The 18,939-nt window shown below is 36.3% G+C and overlaps 2 protein-coding genes across 2 annotated transcripts in view; both read right to left on the reverse strand.

The window, feature by feature from the left end:
• Window positions 1–18,939, reverse strand: part of LOC134853054 (proteasome subunit alpha type-6-like) — a 354,898-nt gene that overhangs the window by 26,201 nt on the left and 309,758 nt on the right. The window lies entirely within an intron of this gene.
• LOC134853025 (transcriptional regulator ATRX homolog) lies at window positions 1,332–14,933 on the reverse strand. The gene is made up of 5 exons (XM_063868943.1): window positions 14,645–14,933; window positions 8,697–11,439; window positions 5,072–5,358; window positions 4,596–4,687; window positions 1,332–2,743 (listed from the first exon to the last, which is right to left on the reverse strand). The coding sequence occupies exons 1-5, from the start codon at window positions 14,924–14,926 to the stop codon at window positions 1,555–1,557; spliced, it is 4,593 nt and encodes a 1,530-aa protein (XP_063725013.1). The 5' UTR covers window positions 14,927–14,933; the 3' UTR covers window positions 1,332–1,554.

The following is an 18,939-nucleotide window of genomic DNA, read 5'->3' on the forward strand; positions in this document are numbered from 1 at the left end:
TAAAAAAAATTTCAGCGCGAAAAATCAAACTTGAGCGTGAACAAATTTTTAGACTTTTTATATTAAAACAAACGAACAAAAAATCATCAAGACCTATAAAACCGAAGACCACTTTGTTCATCTACACTTATTCTTTCCTAGAAACCATTTTATCAAAAGAGAAATATGAACAAGGATACAACAAGTAGCACAGGATGTTCCGACCATAGTCTTCGAAAAATACGAAAAAAGTTTTTTTTTCAAATTAGTGTCGTTTTTCTGCGTGGTGTGACAAAAGAATCTTAACGATAAACTATAACTTAGGCATATTCGACAGTTATAGCAAAAGGGGCAGATAAGAAAACAGTTTTGTAGAAAAACAACCATGAAAAAAAAAACGAAAAACAAATCTTGAAAAAACTGAAGTTTTAAAATTTTTCGAATTTTTTTTTCAGAAATTTTTTTTGAATTTTTGATTACTAAGATGGCGCAAAAAACTCCAAAAACTAACTTCACTTGAGTAAAACTAAACTTTCAAGGCTTAAAAATAGCATAAAAAGCTAATGAAAGCCGGCTCACTCGTTCGAAATTAGACAACACTGGGGATTTTTTTTTGGAAATTTTTGTATGTCGTTGGAACCACGACTTAAAGGGCTTCAATATGATATATCACTTGATTAATCGGGGTACCTGATTTAGCGTGGAAAACAGAAAATTGAAAAAAAAATACCCGAATAAAAAGCTCATCACCATTTTCAATGGTCGGAAAAAAAATGAAAAACACGATTTTAGCATTAAGTTAAACGCCAATATGCGCGCCCAATGCCGTTGCAGGCGTTCTTTGACTTCTGTTTAGCAAATGCACTTGTTGTGAATTTCGAAAAAACACTAAAGCGTAGCGAAGAGACACTTGGGAGAGTTAGAACAAGAAAAACAGAAAACGACAGATTTTTTGGAAACCTTTCAAGGAAAAAATACATGCCACTACAAAATTTTTTCATTAATGACAATGTTCGACAGAACTGGCATAATTTGAGAAAACTCCATCAAATGGTAAGCTTTCTGTTCCTCTGGAAAAACTAAAATCCACGTTAGAAGCTAAGTGGAGCGCGTTATCGCTCGGGAGATTTTTGTTCTTGGAGGGCATAAATTGTCTTCCATTTAGTAAAAAAAAATATTGTATGGAATTCAAAAAATTCACAAGTAAAATAGTCAAAATAGAAAGGTAAGCTCGAGCTAAGCTTTACAAAAAAAAGTTCATTTTGTTCATAAACACCTTATAGAACAAGTTAACTCGATTCGTGATGAAAAGGTTTGAAAACAATTATAGTTTCTATTGAAACAAAAATCAACATCAATTGAAATTAATTAACCGTTCATCAGAATGTAATTCGAAAACTACATAGAAGAAACCATCAAGTAGGAAACTCGGAACTGGGTGAGGAGTAAAATTAAATATGCACAACTATCATTCAGCTATCATCAAATCACTGCAAAATAAATAAAATTAATATCTATACCAAAAATATAGTCGGTACAAGATATATAGAGCAAAAAATAAGAATCGCCGGTTGTTTAACTAGAGGCGGAAAAAGAAGCTGTTGTTTCCGTGTCTTCAGTCGTTCGTGGCGTTGTCACAGTTCCTGAACCGGTTTGACCTTCAGAAGTCAAATCGTTCGAAGTGGATAAGGTCACGGTTTCAGGTTTTTTGGTCTGGTCATTGCTGACCGGGTTCATTTGCACATCGTTGACGCCGAACCCTTGATTCACATGATTGGAAGTTGCGCTTGCACCTACAGGTTGCTGAAGTTCCTCGTTGGATGCGAATTTGGGATTTCGAATTCCTAGAAGCCCCAAGTAGTAGTTGGGAAACAAATCATACACTTTATCTCCAAGAGCTTTAAATGATATCGTCGGCGTTAAACCTCGAATGGCGTTGATGAAGCTCTGGATGGACCTTGCCGCAAAATCTCTCGTTGCACGCTCAAGTCCAATCGAAGATCCCCAAATTATCATATCCTGGCATGCCTTTTCGAGGTATCTTCCGTCTTGGGCCTGCTGTTGAACCTGCAATGAGTGATGTTGCTGGCGAGCATATTGCTGCTGCAGGGCCTGCATGTTGGCGGTCATCATTTGTTCACGCATTTGTTGCTGCCTTACTTGAGCTGGATTGGGTCCGCCAGCCCTTTCCTTTTCATACTCTTCCCAGGCCGCTTTTTTGTCCTCCTCGCTCAGGTTCTGGTCGGCTTGATGCTCCAGTAAAGAATCATGTATGTGGTATTTATAAAGAAGATCTTTTCGCTTCAGTAGTAAATCGGCTAAGAGGTCATCTTTCGGCACAGCACAAGACGGCACGGATGTGTCGCTTTCTTTGTACAAATTAGGTTCAAATTGGTACAGATCTTCCAATTCATCCTTGCTGAAATGTCTGTCAATTTGGCTCTCATCCACAACCCTCATACTTAGAGACTCTTTTGTCACCTGTCTATTATAGATCTTCTCCTCCATGGTTCCTTGGGCTATGAACCTGTACACGTAGACAGGTTTCAGTTGTCCAAATCTGTAGCACCTGAACATTGACTGGATATCGTGGCTGGGGTTCCAGGAAGCGTCGAAAATGATGCAGCGGTTAGCTGAAAATAGATTAATTCCCAAGGAGCCTGCCTTGGTTGAAATGAGAAAAAGTCTACAACGCTTGTTGCTTTTGGCATTGAACTGGTCACACATTTTCTTGCGCAAAGGTACTGATGATCCACCGTCCAATCTAAACAACAGCATAACTGTAGCTGAAGCTATGTTCAACATTGTATGTTACTAGTTATTTTTCTGTAGTTTCATCTGTTTTTTAGTAAGTTGCTGCTTGCTGCCATGGTAAAAATCACAGTTAGCTTCTGAAACCAGAGCGAAATAGACGTTCGCTTGCCACTACTGGTGTTTAACCAAAATAAAAATCAATAACGTTTCGCATCCGCTTATTTGTTTTTAAGGCTTGGAAACATTTGTTAATAGCAAGCAGAAAAATTTTTAAACGGTTGAATAGCAACATCAAGGACCATTAACAACATATTCCGCAATTCACATATTTTCTATCTGGTTGACGCTTTTGTTTAACATTATGCTCAATACTTTTAGGTTCCTTTAAATGATAGCATAGCGAAGCTCCTGAAAAACTCTAATCCGTACCGGAGAAACATAGCCAACAGACAGTTTGAAAAGAGTCAATGAACGCAAACAGGAAAAAAATAATTTCGAATTTCTTCCGAGTTTTGACAAAAAATAGATGGCATTAAAACTATGAATTTTTAGAAGAATTTATGATTAAAATTTGTTTTGATAAAATAAGGATTTTTAGAACAATTTATGATTAAAATGTGTTGATAAAATTGACCCAACTTGAGAAAACTGGATCGATAGGTAAAATTTTCATTTGGCTGAGAAATATAATTAAAATCCATTATCGAAACTAGAAGTCGATCACGTTTTTAGTGACTTTTACACTTTTGCTGTTCGATAGTGGAGTTTGCCCTCCTTATAGCAAAGGAATATGAACTGGACTTGGAAACCATAGCCAACTGACAGTTGGAAAATATTAACGAACGCAAGAAAACAGAATAAAAAAACAGTTGTTTTTTCAGAAACCTTCAACTTTTAAATTTCGAAGAAAAAAATAGATAACCTTAAAGCTCTTTGAATTTGTAGAACAATTTATAAGAAACAAGTTTTTGTTAAAATTAAATTTGAGAAAACTTGATCAAAAGGGAAAAATTTTATTTCGTTGGGAAATCTTATAATCAATTTCTATTTTCGAAATAAGAAGTCTGTCACATTTTTCGTGACCTTTACAATGTTGTCGTTCGAAAGTGGAGCTTCCCTTCCTATTAACAATGGAAATGCACTGAACTTGAAAAAAAATCACACGTCAAACCGCGAAAAACCAAAATTGAGCGTGAACAAATTAAAAGACTTTTTCCCGAAAAAATCAAAAAAAAAATCAGCAAGAGCTATATAAGAGTACTAACTACGTTCATTATTATTAAAAATCAAAAGTAAAACCGTGAAAAAGTAAATTTTAGCTTGAGCAAATTTTAGGACTTTCGCCGAAAAAAAATTAAAAAATCATCCCGACCGAAGTTTATCGACTCTTAAAACGACTCTCAAAAGAGTAATGAACGCAAGTAAGCAGAAAAAAAACACCGATTTTGTTGAAAAATCTCAGCTTTCGAAATTCAAAGAAAAAAATAGATGCCCTTTAAGCTCTTAGAATTTTTAGAACACTTTATGATTGGCGCTTTTTGATGACACAACCCCAATTTGAGAAAACTGGATCGATAGGCAAAATTTAAAATTCAATTGAAATATAAAAATTAAATTCCATTAAAAATTTAATTCCGTTTTTTCGCGCTATTACCACATTCGTATTTGGAGAGTGCTATTGACGTCACTTTCAGCAGATGAATTTCAATTAAACTCAACAAATGCATATATACCTAAGTGCATTCATAAAAGCATTAATATGTGAATGCACATCTGTAGTTATTAGAGCATTTAATACTTTTTCCTGAAAAAACAAAACAAAAAAATCAAGTTTCTATATGTAAGTATACAAGTCAGCTGACCTGAGGTAGTCTTTGTTGGGAACCCAAACCCCCTCGCCCGCCTCAGTGCCATCCACCGTTCGCATGAAACCCTCCGAGTCAGTCTCTCCGATCTAAAATTATACAATCCACGCTTCACATAAGCCGCCATGAGAAAAATAAATGAGTTATAATGATATTTAAATAGTCTTAAGCGACAGAAAATGTTCATGTTACATCGGGAGATTCCCTCATTGGAAAAAGGCTGAGAGAGAACCAACAAGTGTGTCAGCGTTTTCGATGAATGTGAGAATTTTGATTGGTTGCTAATTTTCTGCCATTCTGAACTTCTGCCAATAATGATAGCCAAATTATAACGTTTTTCATCTCCCGAAATTCAGGAAACTGGGAAAAAATTCTTGGTGTCGGGACAAAGATGCTATTCTTCTGATTATTCTTGAACTGATCTGTTAAGAGAGATCTCTCTTCCTACGTACACCTCAACACTTCCTACATACCTGCCAGTTGTTCTTTTTGGCCTCCGTGATCATAGCCAAAGTGTCTTCAATCAATGTGAGAGACATCAGAGACTGGCTGAACAGCAGCACTTTATCGCTGACCTCGCTCGCTCTTTTAAGGATCTCACAGAGCAGCACCAGTTTACCACTGAGAGCAACGTTGAATTGGTCCTCCTCCTTTAGGATATCCGAGAACCAGAAGTTATCTTCCGGAGGTGGGGACAGTTCACGCACTCGTTTGCCAGACCCACGTCCAGTTTGCGTCTTGTACTTTTTGATCACCTCTTCTACAAAAAAAAATTCTAAATTAAAAAAATTAATTCTAGCAAAAGCAAGAGCATTTGGTTTCTGCGCAAGCGACAAAAAAAGCAAAACAAACTTATGAAAAACGTGCGACTTACAATGAAAACAAGTGGACTGACCGCTTGACAGTACTCGTGCAACATCTTTCGCAGTACACTACGTACTCCAAAAAGGAACAAAAATCATCAAATTTTAGTGAAGCGATCGAAGTGAAGTTTTAAAAAATTCTTAAAACATATTGCCCACTTTAAAATTTTTTTTAACCGACATCATATTTGTTAATGACAGGGGAAATGCAGCTTCCCATTACTTGCTAGATGAAAAGAAATGCCAAAGTTAACAATCTAACATCATAAAAAACTGCTAAAACATGCAAAAATAATTCTATTTCCAGAAAATACAGAGACCTTTCTAAATTTCTTTGAATTCTTTTTCTGGTTTAATTATACTATAAGTTTCCATTCATTACTTCCTTATACGAGGAACACGAAATGAAGAAATATATATGAAATAAGGTTAAAAAATAGTTGACTCAAAAAATTCACAACCATGGGACAAGTGGGTTATCATAAAGCTCCACTAAACAAGTTTTCATGACTTTCAGGTAAATTAAAAGACAACAAATTGGAAAAAAAACTTTTATTGCAAAAATTATGACTAAAAAATCCAGCGTTGATAAAGTTGAATATTTTCTCAGAAACAAATCCTCCAAAATTATTTAGCTGTATTACCCTCAATACACACTAACACTCAAAAAACTTTATTGGCTCGTCAAATAAAACAAAATGAGGCCACCAAGCCAATATAAACACAGAGGCAAAGTTGCATACACAATCAAAAATTTGGCCGATACACTACTCGGAAAAATTGAATGAGTAAAACTTCGAGTCTACAAAATTTCTTAAGTGACGCACGCCAATTATGACGCATTAGCAGTACCAGTCAATTTGAAGAAAAAAAAACAATTTACCAACTAGGGTAAAATGCATCAATTTATAGAGAAGTCTATGAAGAAGTAATAGCTTGAAAAAATTAAATGTAATAAAAATAAAATGAATTTTTTTTATTTGAGATTTTTGTGGAAATCATCCCCCCACACGCCATATTAAATTCAGAGTGATAAATTCGCTCCTAGTAACAAATTAATTATGGCAAATAAGCTTCCTTCAACCAATTTGGAACGATTTCTAATACGGATTTAATCTCCGCTTACGCGTTAAAAACGCGAAAAAAAATTTTCAACTCCCATAACTTGACGAAAAATAATCACAGGTGAAGTGAAACATCTTTCCAAATTTAAGCTCGGGACAGCAATGCTTTTTGAGTAATATGAAAAAAAAAAATCCGTCGAAAATGGCTAGTTAAAAAGTCGAAATTTGTCTGAAGAAAAAAAAACCCACCCGAGCACAAATATTCCGTTACTTTCACTGCGAAAGTCAGAACAAAACCCTGAATATTCCGACTGCTTTTAAGGTTTATGGAGCAGTAACAACACAAAAAATTCAAATGTATTAAAATAAAATGAAATGTTTTTTTTTAGAAAATTTGAAACTTTTTTTATGAAAGCATCCCCCACTCGCCATATGAAGTACAAAAGGATAAATTTTGCTTCTTGTAACAAATCAATTATGGCAAATAAGCTTCTTTCAACCAATGTGGAACGATTTCTAAGACGGATTAAATATCCGCATACACGTTAATAGCGCGCAATATATCGCGCGTTAATTGTCCCAAATTGGCCAAAATGGCAATCTTTAAACCTTCATAACTTTACGAAAAATGATGACAGGTGAAATAACTTTCCAAATTCAAGCTCAGGACAACAATAATTTTTGAGTGATATAAAAAAAATCCCGTCAAAAATGGCTAGTTAAAAACACAAAATTTGTCTGAAAAAAAAACCATCCAGAGCACAAATATTCTGGTACTTTCGTTACGAAGGTCGGAACAATAAAATCTGTGTTAAAATCCTTAGCATTGGCTGTACTTAATACCTGGTTATTGATCAAAATGAACACTTTCAAAATGAACACAATTTATCGCAACAATATTTGCGTCGCAACAATATTTGCGACTTAGGTTGGAAAAAAAAGATAGTTCATACTATAACACAAGCAATGCTTGGGTAAATGGGTCGAAATCTTTCAAGCCCGAAAAAAGGAAAAAAAAGCTATCAAGTCCCCCTCAATATCAATACACAGACAAAACTTTTTTCGCTCGTCGAAAGACACAATATGAGACCAATAAGCCAATATAACATAAGCCGAAACTTATCAAGCCGAAAAAAAAAGAAAAAGCGCAAAAAATGTTGTCATAAAAAACTTGAACAATAATTCTATTAGGATTTTTAGCATTTTGTGCGATACAGAAGCGAGCATAAAAAATAAAATAAATAAAATAACGCTGAAACAATTCGAAATTAGGTCACTTAGCCAATAAAAAATAGGTCGAAATCATTTGGGCAGAATAAACGAAAGAAAAAGGAAATAAATAAAGAAAACAAATAGCAGAGCTAAATCAGAACACTAAAAGCAACTATAATATAAGCAAAACTAAACAAAAACAATTCTACTATATGACAACTAAACCGACAAAACATAAGCAGACAATATTAAGCCGACAATTTTTTTTGAAACGGACTATTTCCCGTTTGAAAAAAAAAAAACAGGTACTTTCAGATTCAAACCCAAGACCTTTGGCGTTCCAGGCGTATTCGTTACCTCCAGACTAAGTGTGGCGGATAGGCTTAGAAAATTCAATTCATTGTGAACCAAGATACCAACTGACTCAAGTGCTTCTGTTAAACAAGTTGTTAACCCGAAAAAAAAATCTACATTCCGATTTGATAACGCTTGCTAATCGCAAGCGTAAAGACTATGTCGGAACATTCAGTGCTACTTGCACCGTAACCAGCTACCTTTGTTTTTATTGAATTTCCTTTCTATTGGGTTGCTATTTTCCAAGTTACTAAAAACGGTTTCAATACCGTGACAGTTTTGGAAAGCCAAGTTTTTCTGAACTGTTGAAACGATGTTACAGAAATAATTTAGCATTTGCTTGAGATTAACAACCTTAGCACGTGCAGTAGGGTCAGCAACAGAGCTTTCAAGCCGAAAAACATTCACTTAGCAAGAATTGTTGCGCAACTGTTTTCGACGCGAGATTGTTCAAATTAAAAACAATGTTCGCTCCATATAGAAAAAAAATTTCAAGCTCAAAAATTTCGATATAAATTTCATGCTCAAAAAAATTTTATATAAATTTCAAGTTAAAAAGTTCAATATTCATTTCAAGCTGAAAAAGTCAACTAAAACCAACTCACTTGACTCTTTGTCATTTTCGTCTTCGTCGTCGTCGTCTTCATCGTCATTGTCGCCTTTCTCTGAACATTCTTCTTCGCTGTCACTCCTTTTCCCTCTCGTCTTTCCACGACTCGTGCTCGGCTTCATTTCATCAGCTGTACTTTTATCTCCCTTCCTCGATGGCTTTTTATCGTCCTCTTCGCTGTCTTCGCAAACGAAGTCTTCTTCTTCCTCTGAGTTATCCGGAGTGTCCTTTGGTGGAACCAGTTTCAAGCAGTACGGATGCGTCCAGATTCTGGCCAGGTTTTGGAAATCTTTGAACAGACTGCGACTTCCATCGCGTCTCACAACTTGATGCTCTGTCGGAATGACGAGTGAGTCAACAGTGCTGCTTCCGTCTTCCGAGCTATCGAAATGCTCAAAACAAAACAACTTCAAATATTTGTTGTACAATCTAATTTGACGCTCTGACAATCTCACAGACAAAACATACTCGTATTTGGGAGGAAGATACTTTGTTATATAGCAGTAATCTCTCCTTTGTACAGCACCTGCTAGCAATTCGTGCAGAACGTGTGATCGCCTCTTCATAACTTTCACATCTAAATTACTAGCGTCTTTTTGTTGTCCATTACTGATGGGGTTTATGAACCTATTTCTGAATTCATTTTTGGTACCTAGTAAATTCTCCTTGACAAAGTTTACCATGCAATGGTATTCAACTAGGTTATTTTGCAAGGGTGTTCCTGTTAGAACTATTCGTCTGCGAGTTGATATTTGAGACACTGCTTTTGATAGAGCCGTCTGGTCGTTTTTCAGCAAATGACCCTCGTCGCAAACTACAAAATCAGGTCCCGGGTCTAGCAAAGCTTCTTTTACTTTTGGCAAAAAGCGTTTCGCTTTCTTTCGAGTGGGGTTAACAAAAATTCTGAACATGTTGTAACCTATTATCATAATTCCGCCTTTGTCGTGCCAGTTCTTCAGCACACTGGCACGTGTTTTGTCGTCTTTGTGCTGACTGATTTCATAAACGTCCAACTCTTCCTCGTCAGGCGTCCAAATTTCAAACTCGTTGACCCAATTTAGGATTGTATTCGCCGGAACAATTATCAGAGCAGTTGTGAATGGCAAAACCTCATTGGTGAGCATAGTATGTATGAATGAAATCACTTGGAGTGTTTTACCCAAACCCATGCAATGCGCTAGAATAGCTCCACTTCCTTTAGTTTCTTTCGCTCTACTCGATGATTCGACAGTACAGTCCCATAGAAACTGAACACCTTCAACTTGATGGGGTTTCAAATTATTGGCCAAGTCCTCGTGCATACACACTAGATCATCTTCGCCTTTCTTTTCAAAACAGATTCGCGTATACACAACTCGGCCGTCCTTTTCTCGTGTGTAGAAATCCGTCATTCCGTCCTTAGATTTCTCGCCTATTCTCTTTCTCCGCTCTCGTTCCTCAAGATTCGCTTTTCTCGTATCCTTTTCCAAGTCTTTCGTGGAAAGAATCTGTCTAATATTTTTGCGCTTCGACTTTCCGGGACTTCCGTCTTCGTCGTCTTCGTCATCTTCACCTTTTTTCTTATTTTTCTCCACCTGTTTGCTATCTTTTACATCTTCTTTGGCAGTTTCGGTGTTTGTTGTTGATGATAATTCCACTGTTGTTTCTTCTGTATTTGATTCGTCGTCATCAAAAACCACTCTTCTTTTTTTCTTTTTACTCGCCTTCTGTTTTGCTGGATTAACACTATCGTCATCATTATTGTCGTCTTCGTCTGAAATCTCATCGGATACGTTTAAATTATCGACAACTCGTTTTCTCTTAGATTTTCTCTCTTTGCTCTTACTTCCTTTTTTGTTTTTCTTGTTTTTCTTCTTTTCCTTCGCCTTTTTGTCCTCTTTGATGCGTCTAGATCTTCGTACATTCGGTTCGGATTTCAAATCGAAGTCTGAATCCGAATCACTTTCGGGTGACATTATTTCCTCCACTTCCTCGTCTGTCGATTCAGAAGAGTTGTCTTCACTTTCACCCTCGTTTTCCTCTTCACTCTGATCTTTGCTCTCAGGCTTTGAGTTGGTATCTTCTTGCATTGACTCATCCGAATCCAAACTCACTGTTTTTACTAACTTTGAGTCTTTCGACTCCCCTTTCTGGTGCTTTTTCTTCACCTGCAATAAGTTCATGTGCACTTCATCGTCGCTTGTAGTGCCGACTAAACTGTCATTTAGCGACACAGTATTCTTAGATACTTCGGATGTCGTGTTTTCTGTGTCTGGCTCTGATTTACTTGTTTTTCGCAATGTTTCTTTTTTAGGTTCAACTGTTTGGAACTTCTCGAGAACTTCGCTGTCAAGACGCTTTAACCTCGGCCTCATCGATTTAATTCCTTTGGCTGTTTTCGAGCTATTTGTTTTAGACGATATGCAAACGACGTCGCTACTTTCCAATACTGTGAGGGGTTCGTGAGTTTCAACTATTTCGTCTTTATCTGTGTCAGTGTGGATTACTTTTATCGTATTGCTCTCACTTGACGTGGTGGAAATAGCTTTTAACCTAGTTGTTCTAGACGTATTACCATTGCTCTTTTTTCTCACTTCATTAACACTTGGAATTGATTCATTTACAACTGATGATAGATTATCAAGAGGAGAGTTTCCGTTACAGTTTTGTTTCAAAGTATCTCGGTCTGTTTCAATTTCAGAGCCCAATTCAGTTTCCTTATCATCTGCATGAGCTTGACTGCCATTCGTTTTTGAATGCTAAAACAAAACAAAATCAAAAACAAATCAAGGAGAGTTTTTCTTTTAACGTCAATTATACTTTCAACTTAATCATAATCACAACTTTAACTACAACTGGCTATTTTTGTCGATTTGTGGATCCATTTAATTGACCTGGAGACGACCATTCGGAAACCCCTTAAGAGTAAACTATACGCGGACGACTTCCACGAACCAATCAAAGAATATGATAGTGCTACTTGAACACGTCAACTATGAGAACTCAATTATTCAGCCCGAGTAAATAATGAACGCATTCTCAGCTGCATCGAAGACATGTTGTGCTTTAGGGGTTAATGTAGGAAAACCTTATAGTGTGACTTTGTATCGAATTGCAGCAACTTTCTTTAAGATTTCAAAAATTGATCAACCGAAATTTCATATCTTTATCTTGATTTTGTCAAACTTTCTGAGGAAAAAAACTGAATGCCGATTGAGCATCGAAATAAAACTTACAAAGCGTCACCAAAGTCGACAATATCTGAGCAGACACGCGTTGAGCCAAAAAATTGTTTTCATAAAACAGCATAACACAGAGGCGAGGCGCAGCTTCGCATCACTTGCGATATCCCACAAACATAGCATTGCAAGCTAGCAGAGAATAAAATCAAAGAAAAGCAACTAAGTCGAGAACACAATAGAAAAAATTCGAAGGTACATTTTGTCTGCAATGATATTTAATGAAAAAAACACGTCCAGAAACCCAGTCAACTGCAATAAATTAAAAAAGCATTCAGAAACATTTATCGAGCATTAACAAGGCCGGCAATAGTTATGTATTCTCCCGTAGGATCGCAAACAAAATTGTCATAAAAAACTTTTTTGCTATGTGAGCTTTTGTAATGGGACCGTGAAACATGGTATTTGTTGATGAAAAACCACAAACACAAAAGTTAAATAAGTTTGTCTCCAACGATGTTTACATAAACGAAATCATATCACAACAAGCATTCAGAAAAAAAAACGAGCGGAAATATGTCGTCAATATTTTGATAGCCGCTAGTTGAACAAAAATGAAAATTGCTGCGATGAAAAATTTGAAACCCGACCACAAGAAACGAAAAGATAAAAATTTTATTTTCTTTTGAACAACGCAAATTTAGAAGACTAAGCCGATAAAGACAAACTCGATATTTGAGGCCAAAAAAACAATAAAGGAAAGTACAAAAAAATCAGTAAATCAGATTTAGTATTTTTACGGCTTACAGGAAAGAATCACAGACTCTATCAATTACAGCACAAGAAAAATCCTAGAAGTGGCAATTAGGCCGACAAAACAAATAGAACAACAATAAGCCGACTATTTTTCTTCAACAGTTTTTTTTCGTTCGCAAGAAACACAGGTCCTGGCCAGATTCGAACCTGGGGCGTTTTAACTGCTGTAAGGGTGGGTTAATAATTGTTTTTGAGTTTTCTACGCTTGCTATTAGCAAACGTTATTGAATCGGAGTATAGACTTTTTCCGAACAATAACTTGTTTAACAGAATCGATCAAGCTAATTATCGAATAAACTATCAAATGACTTGATTGATTCTGTTAAACAAGATGTTGTTCGGAAAAAGTCTATATTCCGATTCGATAACGCTTGCTAATAGCAAGCGTAGAAAACTCAAAAACAGTTATTAAGACAGTTGGAAAAAAGTAAAAGAACGCAAGAAAAAAATGATGAATTTAGGAAAATAATTTCGAAGCAAAAAATATATGGCCTTAAATGCTCTTTGAGTTTCAGGGAAAATTTATCATTGAAATTTTTTGATAAAAATTAACTCAAATTGAGACACATAGGTGAAGCTGTTCTTCGCAAACACTTGCGAGAACACGACAAAAAGCAGCTCTATTAAGTAAAACAAGAAATAGAAATAAGCCTAGAATTAGCAAAAACTCGGCTATGTGTCGGATTCGAATCTGTGACTTAGCAAATTTGAGTCTCACGCACTAACCACTCAGCCACGGATGCTTGAAATCCCCAAAAACTAGCTACCAATAACGCAGCTACATGTGCTCATAAATTGTCAATTCGATGCAGCAAAGGTTCGACACAATTTAGCATCTTTACATTATGACGAAGTATGCAATGATGTTGAGATAGAGCCGAAACTTCAATTGTTGGAAGGCGCAAGCTTTCACAAGAAAACAACCACTTCACTACTGAAAATGACGCTCGACTTGACATCAAGGCAAATGGACTCTGGAGAGGCCGATTCAGCTGAACCTTTTCCGATGCAAAAATTTGCAACCCCAATGCTAAATCCTGCCCTTAAACTATATCTGACGCCTACAAATATCATGAGTGTGTCAAAACATTGATATACCAACAACGATTTCTGGATGCAGAACACAGCAGCTTTGCTCCACTATTTGTTGCGTATACTGGAGGAGCAGAATCAGGCTCTACAAAAGCTGTCCAGAAACTAGCAGAGAAATTAAGCGAAAAACGGAACGAATCATACTCCGACACAATAAACTTTTTAAGAACCAAAATAAGTTTTGCACTTCTGAGGATGCAATCCTCTGCCTCAGGGGTTGCAAAAAACTTTAAAATACATGCAACAAAGACAATTGCATCAGTGCTATAATCGAGGAGGGTAGATTTTAATTGACAATTCTCTGGATGCTTTAAAATCGACTTGATTTATTCATGAAATTTTGCCGATGTATTTATATAGCGTTGGCATGGCCCTATCTAACCTGTGCACGGACAGTCGCATGACAGAAGGGCCCATTTTAATTGAACCGTTTTTTTCCGAACTTCGTAAATGTTAAATTTGGATCAAAAGGTATAGTTTAGATTTCGCTGAGGAATCTAAAAACTAAATTCACTTTCGAAACTAGAAGTCGTTCACGCTTCGATCACAATCGCAAGGGTAAAAAGAACGGGACCTTATTTTGTCGCTTTCTTCAATTTTTGGTTATTTTTTATTCGGAATAATTTGCGCTGCCCGTCTTAGGACTCGTCATTTAATTTAAAAAATGATATGCAGCTAAAAAAAATAAGTAGACTTGGACCATTGAATGAGTGAGCATGAAAAACTTTTGAAATGACAGAGCATCGAATATTTTGAAAATCAAGTTACCAGATGGCAATTTATATTGAGCGCAGTATCTTTATTTAGCAAACTGTAGAGTTCCACGTTGTTGCAAAATCAACAAAAAATCTACATCCTACTGAAAACTTTTGCTTACCTGTGAATAAAATAATCGACATTCTTTGAGAACTGCAGTGAGAGGTATTTCATCTTCCGAAACCAGTTTGCTTCTCAAAGTGTCATCTGATATGCCATGAATAATTTGTTCAACCAGCCTTTCCTCTTTACTAGCATCGGAAAATTTACAATAATTCGATAGCTTTTGCAATTCTGCAAAATAATCATCAAAATTGTCGCTCTTCATTTCACATCTTCGAAATTGCAGCCGCGCCTCTGGAACAGTCATGGAGCTGCCATTCACGGCCCCAACACCCGCCATACAAATCTAACTAAAGCAACAAATACAGATCTTAGTAGATCAATTTCATAGCCTTGGATATGCAATTGTAAGACTATAATTTAAACAAGGATAGCTGTGCAAGCAGCACAGAATGTTCCGACCACATTCATAAAAACAATTACAAAAAGTCTTTTCACTTGAAATTAGTGTAGTAGTAGTAGTAGGGTAGGCTTTAGGATTTCTCCATGGGTTTTGAACCCTCGTTTATAAGTTCATAATTTTTCCCAGTGGGTTGCAGTTTCCACACCAGCAAAGAATTCTCCACATACACAAGTTGTTTTCTGCAAAATTTCTGTTGAAGAATTTCCAATACGTGTTTGTTATAGATATTTTCAGGCTGTCATAATCTTGATTTTCGAAGTCCACAATTTGGCTAAAGTAGTTGTATAGCGTATTAGAACGTATATAATAATTTTCATTTGACTTTTTCAGTCTTGTTGCATGAACAGCAATCTCACCACGTGTTGCTTGTCTCGTTCGTGATTCGTTTTCATGAATAATTGTATTCAAATCAATGTCATGTTTATTTTTTAGTAGTGAAACTAAGTACAATATGTCGTGTAGTTCAAAGTACATTGAGAGTGGAAGGAGCTTTAAAAATTTCAGTCTTTCAGTATAACTCATTTTGAAGTTATTTGTAATCCAAGAAGTCGCTCGTTTTCGTACTCTTTCTAGTTGTCTTAATTCTGCTTTGTTCGGATACCATGTTTGCGATGCATAGCTTATGATTGGTACGATGTATCCGCAGTATAAGTTTAATTTTGACTTTAATGATGTTTTTTTCGAGATATTTCGTTTGATTTTGTAAAATCATCCTGGTGTGAGAACTAAACAAACGCGTAAACAGTTAGTGAATCAGGCATAATTGACATATTGTCTCCAAAAAAATGGAAAACAAAAATTTTTAATCCCAAAGCTTTTTAATTTTTTAACGTTTTTAGAATTTTTTGTTTGGGGCAGCGTTATATATTTGTACCAATATAAATTAATAAAATTATATGTAACGAGAGGATGTTAATATTTAAACATCAACGGTAACAGCATTAGAGACATGGTCAACATTTTTCTACTAACATCTCGCTTTCCTTTATCCTTCCGCATCTTTCACGTTTGGAAAGATCTTTAAAATGACTTGCACCCTTCTATGGATAAACTGGCACCAAATAATAACTTCCAATGTTACAAACTTTGTATAAAAAAGCAACCTAGATAATTTCAAATCAAGATTTCGAACATCGGTACTACTATGATAGAGTGGTCCCACGAAAAAGCAACTATGATAAACCGGTCCCGCATGCAATTCGCATGTTATATCGCTCAACAGGGTTAGAACTTAACAAAGATGGTTATAAGAAATTTAAAATGTTAATTCAAACATTTTAAAGGGTTAGAATTTAACAAAGATGGTTATAAGAAATTTAAAATGTTAAATCAAACATTTTGTACAGATAGTTTAGAATTTTTAAAACCTGAAGATGCACAAAATGTGCGAAAACGTTTGTTTGAATTTACAATTTTAACGCATTCTGTTAATTCAAACGTTTTCGCACATTTTGCGCATCATCAGGATTAAAAAAAATTTTTTCACAAATTTTACAAAACGATCAAAGATCTGAAAAATGAGAAATATGTCTAAAAACGTTTTAAAACTTTTTGACCAATCAAATTTAAACAACCGTAATTACATAATAAATTACTTAATCAATAATAACAATTTCTTGAAAATTTCTGATATTTCTTTTTCGCTTTTTTTTTTCTTTCATGGTTATAAAATTTCGATTTGGAAATATTTTTGATTCTGACATATCAGTTTTTTAACTTTTAGCCATGTTATACAGAGACTATAATTTTAGAGAGACACAACATAAGGTCTACGCAGTCCCCGGCCTTTCTTTAAACCCCAATACCCTGAACAGGGGGAAGAATTTACGAATATCATTGAAACAGGAACCTCTGGCCAAAAAGCAGATTATCCTCTGGCGCGATGTGCTCAACAACAGCATATCCACCCATCGCACTGACAACTATACGCCCTTTTCACTTGATGAATTACTGGCGTATCTACAATCGAAGCGAAGACAAACAAGTGCAATTGTCTACTACAGGAGAACGGGCACTCCCGATATTTTTGGGGATCTGAGGAAGACAGAGATAATCGTCACAAAGAAAACCGGTAACTTTATCTCTAGAATCAAGAGACAGAATCCTGCGGTCCGCAGAGAGTATCTCCAACTGCAGCAGTCAATTGATATGGAACTGAAGTCACTTCGGGTTGTGCTGTCCCATCGAGATCACCTGCCATGCATTTTCTCAAAGATACGGCCCAGACTAAGAAACCATCGCAGGGACATCGCAGGGCAAAGGCCCGGAGAGCGGAGGTGTTGGCTGGGGACCTTAAGCCGGAGCCGAACGACCAATAAAAGGTAAGATATCGTTGAGGCTGTTTTTTCTTTGCTGAAAGCCACATGAGTTAAAGTGCTCACATGAGTTTAAATGATATTTTGCTGCCACCACCATTCCTTAGATTGGTCCTGAAAAAAACTCACTTGGAAACTTTAGTTAGATAATTTAAAACATTTTAATAAATTTAATAGCAGCTTCCTGAGAATTAAATTTCTGAAAAAATGTCTCGATAACGACATTAAGCCAGTTTTTTTACGGTTTCGCGTGCCTGATAACGGTGTTTTATCGGATCATGCGGTTCACAGCTTCCAATTGAGACTCTTGAGAACAGAGATAAGCCAGGCAAATGCGGAGAGGGCCAAATCAAGGGAGGTAGTGAGAAGGGGTATAGATGAGAAATGGTGGCCTTCAATAATATTTTATCTGAACCTGCAAGCAAGGTGTAGTGTCAAAAACCTGATAAGCCGACACAAAAAAAGCTTGAAAAACTTTCGGAAAGACAGGATAGAACATTAAAAAGCTTGGATGAAAGGTCAGTTAGAATTTTAGATGAAGTGGTTTTGCCGCTTGGGGCGCGGGTAGTCTTAAGTTTTGGACCAAAACATCCGGTACGAGACAAATTTAATGAAATTCACTTCCTTGCGGACATTGACAATTTTTTGTCTGAATTGAAGTTAAATAGACTACCCGGAGAAAATTTATGTGAGATTCAAGCAGCTGCAAAGAGATATGCTAAGAATGTGAAAAAGACCTCCTCTGACGAAGCTGTGGAAAAACCCAGAAAAAATTTGAAGGACAACAGTCTTCTGGCAGTACCGTTTGAAAAGTGCGTGGCTTTTGTGTAATGAAAAACGAGACATATGAAGAGAAACTGAAAGATTTATTACAGGTAGAACAATTTAGTGAGAGGAAGAATCTGACAGACAGTGTGATAATGAAAATTGAGAAAGACATAAACAAGGAATTACTCGCCATGAAAAAGAAGGACGAGATTACCGAAGCGCTGTATACTAAGTTGAGATCAACAGGCGCGCAGCCAACTAGGCTGTATGGATTAGCAAAAATACATAAACAAGGTACACCACTTCGTCCCGTCCTTTCTTTACCTGGTAGCTCATATGACAACCTAAATAAAACATTGGCTAAGTATTTTGATGAAACTGAGGGGAAAAACATTGAAACGAACACTCAAATGGCCAGTGAGATCTTGGAGAAAACTGAACTCGACTCTGATTAGAGTATAATCTTCCTTGATGTAAAGAGTTTGTACACTAATGTCCCACTCAAGGAAGCGGTTGAAATAGCCCTTGGGAGATTATATGAGCAAGTCAATCCCCCGGAAAAATCTCGCAAGGTTATGAAAAAACTATTGAATTTGGCAGTGAGTAAAGTACACTATGTACAAAAAGACGGTTTAGCAATGGGCGCCTCCCTTGCAGTAATACTGGCCAATTTGTGGCTCAAAAAATATGAACCTGCATTAAAGAAAGAAGTACCAAAATTGACTGTGCTAAATGAGGGTAACAAGGAGGTCTGCCCTGGATGTCAGAAAAAGGTGACATATCGGACTAAAGGGATAGATTTCCAAG

Source organism: Symsagittifera roscoffensis, chromosome 1 (genome assembly GCF_963678635.1).
Source record: "Symsagittifera roscoffensis chromosome 1, txSymRosc1.1, whole genome shotgun sequence".
In the NCBI taxonomy this organism is placed as follows: Eukaryota; Metazoa; Xenacoelomorpha; order Acoela; family Convolutidae; genus Symsagittifera; species Symsagittifera roscoffensis.